General features: G+C 32.5%; 1 protein-coding gene across 4 annotated transcripts in view; it reads right to left on the bottom strand.

The window, feature by feature from the left end:
- LOC108903259 overlaps positions 1 to 12,540 on the bottom strand; it is a 171,592-nt gene that overhangs the window by 133,631 nt on the left and 25,421 nt on the right. For 2 of the 4 annotated variants that reach the window (XM_018705364.2, XM_018705365.1), the window contains one exon: positions 709 to 1,487. In XM_018705364.2, the coding sequence (XP_018560880.1) occupies positions 709 to 1,487 (779 nt within the window). Of the gene's footprint in view, positions 1 to 708; positions 1,488 to 8,242; positions 8,485 to 12,540 lie in introns of those variants that run through there. The other 2 variants (XM_018705366.2, XM_018705367.2) reach the window with 2 other exon arrangements.

Below are 12,540 nucleotides of genomic sequence, written 5' to 3'. Positions count from 1 at the left end.
GAAGAATAGGAACTCCACTGTTTGTCAAGACTTAAATATCAACATTCAACAAGTCGACATCAGTGAAGAAACATTATTAAAAGAATCTCCTAAGGTACGAAAAGCACCTTCTCGAAATGGATGATTAATTACACATATAGAATTACTTATCACACCTTGATTAAGCGACAGTATAATATGCTCATAATGGACATTTCTAGTGTTTTATCAGTGGTACACTTCATTTTTCACCAATGTTTGTACTTTCAGTAGTTTTAGCGGTTTTACTGATTTTGTATAGCCTTACTGTTACAATACTACGTAAGTAGACTTTTCGCAGGAGCCCAGTTAGTGAAACACATGGCTGCGCCCTTCAATAAAAAGGAAGAAAAAAGTGTACATCTATTTGCTGCACTACATTTAATAATTTCTCTAAAATGATGCGCCTATGGAAGCGCATTCTCCGCACGCCTTATCCATCGCAAGAATCAATTTATTGTGAATCAGTCACGGCCTGCAATTTTGGGACTGTAGTATAAAATGAAGATACATTTCCTTGGTATTCGAGTTACACAGTGATATTTTGCCGATATCTGATTTAATTAATTTAAAATTAATCAAAAAGTGCCACATATTATTTCCATTTTTTCAATGCCGGGAGAATATCATGGAAAATATAGTTTCAAATGTAACTTATGTGATAAATGATAAATTCGCCTTTTAACTTACCCTCGCCCACATTGTACTCCTCCCTCTTCTCGACCCAGCTGGAAACTACGGCGGCATCCTCGTCGCTGTGTACGGCCGAATCGGAACTCCCGCACCTACGCACCGCGTTTTTCTGCGTCCACGATTTTTCGCGCTCGTCGTCACTACCCCCCGAGGCAGAGGAACTGCAATACCCACTCGGAGGCGGCACCAGCAAGTCGAATTTGTCTTTCTCCGCGGATTCCTTGGCGGCCAAAGCTAGATTCCTGGAGGTTTTCTCCAACATGGCCAGATAGTTCTCGCGCAACTGTTTCACACTTTTGAAAATAGTCGCATCGTCGTCCACCACCCCTGACAGCTCGTACACCCCCTGCCTACGCTGCCTTTTACCACCCGCTTCGCTACCTGCATCGTCTTCCTCAGTGGGCTCTGGGGAAGGCGATCCGCGTTTGTTTACATCGCAAAGTTCAGCGTTCTCGCATACCGATTGCGCCATCTCGCGGTTATCCGGGGAAGCCTCACCTGGCGCGATGTCGGTGCCTACTAGGCTTTCATAGAACTGGCGGTGTCTGGCCGCTTTTGATCGGATTATATCGCGCAAGTCTTCGTCTCCGTCGGGGATGTTTGCCATCACTCCTCGGGGATCCAGAAGGAACTTCTGCAGGTAGGTCAGGTCTTTTTCCAGGAGGTGACGGTCATCTATGGTGTTTATGGTGGTGAGTGGGGCGTCCGCCTCGTTGAAGATCCAGGGCGTGGAGTCCTCACCCTCTTCGAGACGGCGGGACCAGAATCCACTGAAACTGACGAAATTGCAATAAATAAAAAAAATAATAATAATTGCTAGTTGTTTTGTGACCTTGCTATATTCATTATATTTTACGAGATAAAATTGTTTCTGAATAATCCAAAGAAATAATGGGTGTACTCTAAAAAAAACTTAATATGTTTATTACTAAGCATAATGTATACACTTTCAATGAACATCAGCATGACTGTTACGAAAATATACCTGCAAGTTGGCATATTTTCGAAGAGGATAATACGTCAATATAATATACTGCTTACATATATATTTATTCGATAGGATGCAGAGGCGGTAGATGATCTCACGAAATCTTCTTTCGAAAAGATATGAGTTAGTGTTTTATTATGTTATATTCAAAGTCGATCCCACACTATAAATAAATTAATTAAAAATACTGACTACGATGCATCTTTTGTTACGCGCGTCATACACCATTATTTTTGTTTATTATTCAAGGAATCGCTAGACCAAAGTGTAGGGAAACACTTGAAATTACTTTTACTTTGGTTCTGGGAAGCAGATAGAATTAAAATCCACAGAAGTTATCCTAACTTAACGAGGCGTATAATTTTATAAAAAATAATTAAGAATGATGTTGATGACAGTGAGACGATTAGGTTTGAAATGTGCGTCGCCTCAAATGTTGAGTTGCACTATATTTCTTTTAGTCTTTAGACAATGATGGAAGCTAATGTTTAAAAATTTACAACTACTTCGTTCCCTTACGCTTTTGTTAGGTTTTTCTTTCACATTTTCTATGAGTACTACTAATAAAAATACTACCTTATAGAAGATTTCAAGAAAAAAGATACTTTGCACTTTTTTCGTCTGAACTATGGTTTGTCTGGAAAAAATTTTTAAATCCATGAAGTCATCTTCCACGGGCAAACAAACGAATAGATTCAATCTTCAAACGTAAGAATTGTCAAATTTCACTCAAATATTGAATACATTAATATGTAGAAATGAATATTCGCTCTTAATTCAATGCAAAAAAATAAAAAATTTAAAAAATTCAAAATTTTCAAAATTTTCGAAAAATATTTATCAACATTTTTTCTTTAGATTTTCGGATATACTCAGGATAGTAAATACATAGTAATATTTACATATGTTTATTACAAAATCATAGGGAAAAAATTAAATACAAAATTACATAGAATCATCGTTTTCACGTATACTGTATTTCTTATGTGGATAGTTGGATACTTTTTTTTCGAACTATCCTTATATTTAAGTATACTTGTCATTGAGACTCGGTTTTCTATTCGAATATGTATAAATATGTTTAATTTTTTAATCGATCTTTTATTTGAAAAAAATTAACCATACCATTGAAAGGTTTAGACTTCCTACTTGAAAATGGGCTATCACAAAAAATAGGTTCTCACGCGACTAGCCGAGCTTCGGACGCGCGAAATGCATACCTAGTTTATTGATTTTTTTCCGGCTAAACCATAGGTCGGACGAAAAAAGTGCGAAGTATCTTTTTTGTTGAAAAAAACTTCCCCTACAAGGTGGTATATTTTATTTTTCTCCATCTTCATTCCAGTCCAAAATATTAAAGAATTTTGAAAATCAAAATGTTTTTCAAAATTTTTTTGGACTTTGGGAAATCGATTGATCAATGAACTTGTTCTTATATTAATCTGCATAATTTGAAGTACTTATATATAAAAAAAAATCAGCCATATTCTTAGTTAATTGATTCTGTGGCCTTCACAGACTGGGCTATTTTTTCTATCTGTATTTGTTATATCTCTATAGCGAACATATTGCTACGATTATACATCATATAACCTTTTATTACAGTTTGATTAACGTGTACTGGAAATATCGTATATCGAAATATCGCAATGCAGTAACGTAGAAAATGCAAAAAATTTAATGCACACGCTTTAAAGATAACATTTTATTGTTCATAAAATAAATTAATGTTTTAACGAGAAAGCCGTAAAATTTGTACAGAAATACTTGTTTTGTTTTGATAATAAAAACTAAAACATAATATTGCTTTCCCGGTTACTACTGAAATAAAAAATGGAATACGAACTCTGATTGTACTATTTTTTTTTTGAAACATATTTCAATAATCACTGTATGTGTATCTGTCTAGTACCAGTAAAATCTTAATTTAAATTTGAGAGGTAAAGACGTAAAAATCAATATTTTCAATATATCTTTAATGATTGTAAAATAAGTACTAAATAAATAAATAAATTTATATTTATGTATTGAAATGGAGAATTGAAAGCAGATATAAACTGCACAAATTTCACTTAAGCCCTGAACCGAGGCTTTTAGGGCTTAAACGTGACTGTAATAAGTGGCGGAGTCGCCGGTTTATAACTTTCCTATAAAATTAGGTATGTTGTTTCGTTGTTGCTTAAAAGGCATTGCTTAGATAGAACTAAACCACAAAATAAAGTTAAATTTGTTAATCGATTCCAGTAGTACCAACCACATCAGCCAATGCAAAACAGATTCACGTCGATAGCTTGTTTAGTACGCCGATAAAATGCCGCATAATTTTTATTTTTTAAATTTCAGTTCGGGATGGCTTTGTACAAATTACTAGTAATTGTATTTTTTTATATACAAAATTATTCATGTAATATTATACACACATCTTTTATGCTTTCGTGGTTAGATATATATAGAATAATGATACGGACCAGATCTGCAGGAATTTTTTTTGTGATTTCAAAACTGCATTTAGAAAAACAATTGAACGTCGCATTTTGTAGATACATGCCAAACTTATGCCCTTTTTTTGAGAGAACACACTGTGTGAAAATAGTCTAAAGGTCTAATTTATCAAACCTTATTGTAATTCTCAGAAAACGTTCTATCCAAATATATAAAAAATGTGCAAGGAAACACGAGTTTAATAAACATATCCCAAGTGTAAGATTACTGGAGATACAACAGGGTACTAATAACATAATTTACATATACTTTTCATTTTATAGGGTTATAACTGATGTCAAATTAATGCGATTCACAAAAAAAAACAGCACAACACAAAATTAATCAGCACTTGCTGTCATTTGTAATGGCGTCTTGACATTGTAAATCCTTTTGTTCTACGTTTCGTTTCAAGTTTTTGGAGAATAATGTTAATAGGCTCATTCAGCAATATTTAATTTATTACCTGTTTTTGCATTTGCCATAAGCACGTAACCCCCAACTATGTAAAGATAAGTAAAAAATACGCATTACTGTATCACGCAGTTCAATTGAAGACTTTGGTACAAGTAGGAGGTAGGGTATAAGTTAATCTGTTTGAAAAACCGGTTTAAAAATGTACTTTTTTGTTGCAAATTTGGAATCTGTGGAGTTAATAGAAACTGGACTATAAGACAAAAGCACTTACCCCGTACAATACACTAATGCAATAATAATAACCAAAGTGTCGAAAGGCAACTAATAAGCTTGAATTTAGCTTGTGTACATACACAGGCAAGAAACTTTTGCTGGTTATAAAACTGCAAGTTACCAAAGTCGACGTTCGATCACACTTCATAGTAACTCCGCCAGTTCTCGAGAGCTGCTCTTCGGTATGAATTTTGACATCTGACCTCTCCCAAGTTAGGCTAATAACTTGCCCCGTCGTGGAATCTGACTGTTGTTTTAAATTTATATGACAATTCGGTCACATGTCCTGGCTTGAATTTCATGGCATTCATGTTGTCATCGCGGAAAAATTCGAAACTCGTGTGAAATTTTCGGCGCCCCATGAAGGTCATTCTGATAACAGCGCCGGGCTCTCCAGATGTCGTCTCCTGCAGCTTTGCGTGTTTGGATCGATTTGCGGCTCTGTTGAATTCAGCTTGTTCTACTTCACAGAGGTGGTTGGCTAGATGCCCTCGAGTATCGGCTGGGATTCCGCACGTAGGAATTGTGCAAACGGTTTCGTAGATCAGATTCGAAATTTGAGGCCCTTGGGACTTAGAATAGATACTTTCTACCACAGAGATTAACTAATGCCAATTTGTCCTTTTAGGAAATGTATCTTTAAATATTCTGCAGGGTCTATGGTCTACCATTATTCTATTATACCTTGCGAAATGGATAATTTATAAAAATTGATTTATTGGTAGGTAATTTTCAACTATGTAAGTGCTCCTAAGTTGGCTATACCAAAATAAAATATAAATAATGTATCAACATCTAAAATACAACTGATCCGCAAACGAAATCTATTCTTTTTTATTCACAAACTAAATGAAATCATTGTACCATGGTGACACTGACTAATAAGGCTATTTTTTAAATTGGAATTTCTAACATAATGACCACTGTTGTGGTCAAGGTGCAACACAAAAAATGCGGGTTTTCTGGTTTAGCGACATTCATTGATTTTTTTAGGTGGTTTGTTTAATTTTTCTCAATTGGTATTTACTTGGATATGTCCTGATAAAACAACAATTAACAATCGATACAAATTTCATCAATTATATTTATCAAGTAAGCGCAAAATTAACCTTTATACAGGCTTTTGTTGCCAAAAAAAAAACCTAGGAAATGTATTTTGTGCTTTCCAGTTAAAATTTATAGAAATAAATTGATTATCGACCTCTATTTCTTTGTTATCTATTCCAACTTCTGATTGTGCGTATTATAGTGCATTGAAATGATTAGACAGTAATATTTATGTGAATAATAACCTTTCTCTATAGAAAATAAAATTTCCAGTTTCACCTAAGAAACATTAATGTAACAAACGTGACTCGAGTCACGTCCAGATTTTCTATTGCTATTGAAAATAATCGTTGTTAAAGGATTCTCAGTTCAGAATAAAAAATAAACCTATACTGAGTTAATGTTAATACCACCACTTGATCAACGGCAACACTAAATCCAATATTTTTGTTATTTTTAAGTTATTGTGTCTTATCTATAGAATATATAAGGTGATCTGTGAGGTAGTAATCTTATCTCCATTGCTAAATTTTTCTTTTATAGGCTTAAAATTAAGTTCACACCAATTCTGTATTAATCCCGACGAAATTACATTCCAGATAAGAAGTCATACATGTTTTTCAAATTTTTGCGGAATTTTGTTTGTTACGGATTGATCTGATAATACTATATATCCAAAAAGTGACCTTAATTCGCCGAGATAATAAAGATAAGTAAAAATTTAAAAAATAGATAAGGTGTCTAAAATAATCTGTACATTTAGAAACCTTATAGGAATACATTTTGAACAGAATTGTCTGCATAAAAATATCTATGAAGATACAAAGCTGTGCAATCAATTTTTTTCCGCAGGAACAACTAGGTTTATGAATGTGTACAAGTCAGGTTCAAAATTTCTGAAAATAAAAAAACTATTTTCTTTTCATAGAAAAATTGTAAAAATGGAAAATTTAAACTTTTGTTAAAATATAGAACATAAAAGTTTTATAGCTGAAGATTTTTCTTTAAGTGAAATAATGACTTTTTCGAGCTCAGTGTTTTAGTTTGTTTTAATGTGTTTTCAATTTGTTAAATTTTTTACATCATTAAAACTTTTTTTTTCGAATTTTTCTAACTATTTTCGAATTTTTAATTCTCTGGCACAGAATTTTCCACTGAAAATGATCCATCGGATAACTTTTTAATGTTAACTTTAGGGAAACAAATTATATAAAAGTTATACGTATGGTTCTTTGCACGCTTCAATCTTTCAATTTTAGAAAAAAAAATTGTAACAGAAATACAACAACATACAGGGTATGTCGCGTTTTTTTAAGTGATTGTCCTGATTTTAAAAATACAAATGCCTACGTCATACGATTGCTTCATTTTTTATTCATACTGTAACCATGGATATAGATTACAATCTATAATTATATACATCCTTTTCACGTTATTAAATTTTAAATTAAATTGCAATGAACGGAAATTCATAACTTAAATTCAAATGAATTTTTAAAAAGTTGTATATACATAGTGTTCTAGTTAAGGCTGTAACATAAGTGGTACCTACCTAATTATCCTTTATCTTCTGAAAAGGTATTATAATCTTAAGTGTTTTTTTAATATACTTTTATTTAAGTGATATTAATTTCTGGCTATTATAATAATTTAATTTAATTGGAATACCCATAAACCTCTTATAAGAAACATTTTCTTAAAGTCAAAAATAAAAGTTACTGAACTGATCATTTTCAGTAAGACACTATACAGACATGTGAGATACATTTTTGAAAAAAAATTTATTAAGGACTTCGGTAACAGGTATATCAAACTTCACTACGAATTAAAAAAAAATAACGGTGTAACCAAGAGTATAAAATTGTGAATTATGGTCATACCAAAATTCTGACGCTAAATATATTTAATTAGGTACGTAATATGCAATAATGTGATAGTTGTTAATATATCGTTAAAATTAAAAGTGCGATCTATATTTAGAAAATAAGTGGGTCATGTTACGGTAGTTTTCAGCTCAGAAAAGGAATAAACATCGGAAAATACTTAGCGCAAGAACTTTAACTGACAGACAGTTCATGAAATTTCATTAAAACTATGAAGTTACAGCGGTGACTTATATTCTATGCTGGAGAAATACATTAATATTTTGGTCGTTGATGCAGGACAGTTTAAATTATGCCGCATGGTCGTTTTTTTTCCAAACAATTAATTGCTTCTTTTAAAATATAACCAAAGCTGAAGCAAGCACTAGAATCAACTAATACATCTAAGAAAATATACTGTCCTGTCCTTACAACTTTTCATTGAACCATAACCATAACTCACCTTATGTGTTTGAATTGTTACACTGATAGTAAATGTTTTAGTTCGGCTTTCATCACAAAACAAACGTTTATTAACTCCACCTATAGTCGTTGAGTACATACGATCCACCAGATCTGTTCCCTTTCGATGCCCCTAAGACTGTTCTGCAGGAAATCGCTACATTTTTCACTTGGTTTAGTTAGTGTACATGTCACGCGAGCACTTTTATATTTCGCACCGCGTTCTCTCGGTACAGCTTGCGTGCTACATGCCAGCGGCTAGGGACGCGTTATCATTATTTATCAACACCGAGCTATATTGCATTTATTTGTACATGAGAGCAACGGTTGGGTATTTACAAATGTGAATGACTCCGTGCCTACCACATCCACAGATCGGGAGGCTAACAAACCGCTGCACAAGTAGGTACGCCAGGTCGTACGTACCTACGCGCCGGTGATTTTTTACCATTCATGGGCATTGGATGTGGTGTACAGGGTGTACGCTATGTTTTCATTCGATTGGTATTGGTATTTCTGCCGCACTGAAATTAAATATTTTTTAAATTAATAACAACTTAACGCCAGAAAGGATCACTTGATTTTATAATTAGTTTTGCGTAAACAGAAATATGTCATACTGAGAATGGGTTCATTCGGCAATATTTAATTTTTTAATTTATTTAACTTATACATATTTACATTTTTTATAATTCCCTAAAAATGTGGTGAAAAGATCAGGTCGAAGTATATACAGGTTCGGAAAGTACCGATGGTCCATCTGCCGTTACGTGAGAGCGATAAAGTAAGTCATAGAAATCCGTGCGATAGAGAAATATGGCTATAATGAAAGCGTCTAATAGTCACCGCCCATTTCGCCCTTCCACAAATAAGAAGTGGATTTAATTTATTGCTCTGAAACCGGTCGAGATATGCAAATGAAATTTGGTGGGTTTTAAGAGGTAGTTACTGCGCATTTTTTGACACGCAATTAACAATTTTATGATCATTATTGGCGCGCGTACGGGTAATAATCTCAATTTTTTTAAAGAAACAAATGGTACGCCAGTGAGATATTACAAATTAAAAATCATTTTAGAATTCCTTGTTCAATTTGTGACAAAAACTCTCTCTTGCCTTTTCTTCGTATGGGGCGCCGTTTTGATGCAAAAAAATAAAACATCTTATCGCGTATTTTTTATTTCTAAACCCACCAAATTTCATTTGCACATCTCGACCGGTTTCAGAGCAATAAATTAAATCGTCAGTTTTTAAGAAAAACTGACACGAAAAACGAATCATTTGCGGACATACGTTTACAAGCAAACTGCCATTATTTTCTCATGTAGAATCACGCTCTGAAATTTGTCGCACTTATTTACTAACACCCTGTATGTATACACATACACATATACACACATGTACATACACACATGTACACATACACACATATACAGGGTGTTTTAAATGAAGTAGCAAAAATGGTACCAGTGAATGTAGAAAAATCAGGGGTGCAACTTTCATATAAGGTATTTTTACTTCAATCCTCTTATTTTTGGCTCTACATTCACTGGTACCATTTTTGCTATTTCATTTAAAAACACATACATATGCATACACCCACATACATACACACACATGCATACAGTATAAATACAGTAATAAAATACAATAAATAACAATAACGTAACTTCTGTATTAATAGAATGTTATTTGTTTTAGTGCTCTCCTAAAGCTCGCTAGTGATAAGCTAAATATATCTATATTGGAAAATAAATTGTTGTAAGTTCTGAACATTCTGTTCAACGGCGAATTTTGTCCAGAGTTAGTGTGATAAAATGACTCTTGCAATAATGTGTTGACTCTAAAATTTCTGGGTGGTACATAAATATTTACAAGATTTAATAAGTTATGCGAGTCGATTAGATTATTCAGAAGTTTAAACAAAAATATTACGTCATTCTGATTTCTCTTATTTTCTAAAGATCCAATTTTAAATGTTTGTTGTAGAAAAGCCAAATTCTGGAAAGTATATACCCCGGTCACTTTAAAATTTAGGTATATATACTCTGCGGTCGAAATTATAGAGAGTGACTCATCGCTAGCTTTTGGACTAGTAAGGGGGATGAAGCGTATCGGGAACGAAAATCCATTGGCGTGTCTGCGTAAAAGAAACAAAATATAGAAAATATTGAAAAAAGATAATAAAATAAATATAACATCTAATATTTTCTACGGTTTGCTATAATCGGCATTTTGATCCATTTTAATTATTACAGCATTTTAAAACGTCCCAGTTGTGTTTTTTTAATTTATAAATTTTTTATAGCCGTGGAATTAGACCCCTCGTCACGCTTATGCTATGACGTTTCTCAGGACTGGTAAATCAAGTCCGTTTACACCCACTAAAAAAGCATTTCCCTATTCCCTACCAAGTGCAAAAGACAGAGATAGAATACAGATCGACGTTGAGTTAACTCAGTCTATAGACGATTATAGATTCTATCGATGGGCGTAGCGAGCGGCACAAAGATAAATAATATTGAATCGTATAAAAATCATTATTTTATACACATTATGGTAATATGTTTTTATATTATGTCTGAATCACTCTCTATAATTTCGACCGGGGAGTATAAGAAAATTCTTTTGAATCGCTTCAAGATGGGAGTTATGAACCACATACTGGGGACTGGGGATTCCAAACAGTTGAAGCAAAATTTATCATACTGTAAACATAAGCAACATATAATGACTTTAAGGAATTTACCCTTCCAAAATCCTTAGATACTCTAATGATAAACCTTAACATCTTACTACTTTTTAATGCAATGTAATCTATATGTGGAGAGAAAATTAATTCCTCGGTTAATTTATATCGAAAATAAAATAAATATAATCACTTTTCTTGAAATTTAAATGTAGTTTATTCAAGAAGCAGTAGCTATAGAATATATCAAGATCATTTTGAAATATTGAATATTTATTTTAGAATATATCTTAAGATCACATTGCAAAATTTAAAACATATATTTATATCATTTATATAGATTAAGAATAATAATGGACCCAAGTGAGATCCTTGAGGCACTCGAGAAATAGCTGTGATTGGAAAAGAGCGGGTAACCATTAACTGTAACTGTTACCAGTTGCGATCTATTGAAAATATATGTATATGAATTATATGATATTTTAAGTTTTCACACATTTGATTTAATTTATCTCGTAAACTAATAACTCTACAGCTTAGATACTAAGGAACTTTTTTATAGCAATTTTAATTTCCTATAAAAATGTCATTTACGTTTTTGCTGTATGTCTAATTTGTAATTTATGAGAAAAATGCAAAAATCGATAAATATTAAAAAAAGAACTCTATTTTCATTAAAAAATATATGATATATTGCACTTTAACTAATTATGATGTATACTTTCTAAATATGAATTTAAAACAATATGCTAAATCACTTAACGATAATTACTGCAACACATTATACGCAGATAACGTTTTGAAAACTCTGTTTTATCAATACATTATTTTGACTTAAAAGTCGAATATAACAATTCTTTTTTTATTTACGTACATCATACATATTTATAATTTAATTACTCTCTAAGATATTTTATTTTAAGTTTTATTATGTTCTGTTATTTTTGTGTATCCTTTGCCCAGTGCTGTTGTTTTGTTTTTTAATGCGTAGTTCATAATTTTTTGATATTGAAATAAGTTGTTCCTGAAAACCGATGAGAGCTCTAGAATTCTAGAATAATAGTATACCCTCCACTCCCCCATCCAAGTCGTTATTGTTTATTTTGATGGATCCTACTCCATTGTGATTTCAAGACCATACCTAACGCTTAAAGCATTGACGCACAAACTTGTATAAAAAAGAACTTGGTCATTTAAATACTTTTTCTGTTCCTTTAAATGTAAATTTTGGTAATTTCACCTTGGACTTTCTACCACATCGTATTGTCGTATTAAACTACTGGATTAATGCTTTTTCGATAAATAACTCGACGATAATAGATTACTGTTTGTACATGGAATATGTTCTGTTTTAATGAAAGCGAATCGACTTTTTGCTGGATATGCGTACAAAAAGTCATAAATTGGATAAATCGTTGACCCAAATTTGTGGCAACCGCAAGTAGGTGGTGTGAAAAAGGTCGTGCAATGTTATTCAAATTAGCATTTTGTAACAATTGTTTTACTTTTGCTTTGAATGTCATCAAGCAATCTCATAATAAAAATACATTACATAACTGGGGCGATAACAGGAGAAATATTTACTCGAACTTTGTACTCGTTACATAATT

The sequence above is a fragment of the Anoplophora glabripennis genome, unplaced genomic scaffold (genome assembly GCF_000390285.2).
Source record: "Anoplophora glabripennis isolate ALB-LARVAE unplaced genomic scaffold, Agla_2.0 scaffold40, whole genome shotgun sequence".
NCBI classification, from domain to species: Eukaryota; Metazoa; Arthropoda; class Insecta; order Coleoptera; family Cerambycidae; genus Anoplophora; species Anoplophora glabripennis.
This window is presented reverse-complemented; position numbering and strand designations above follow the sequence as displayed.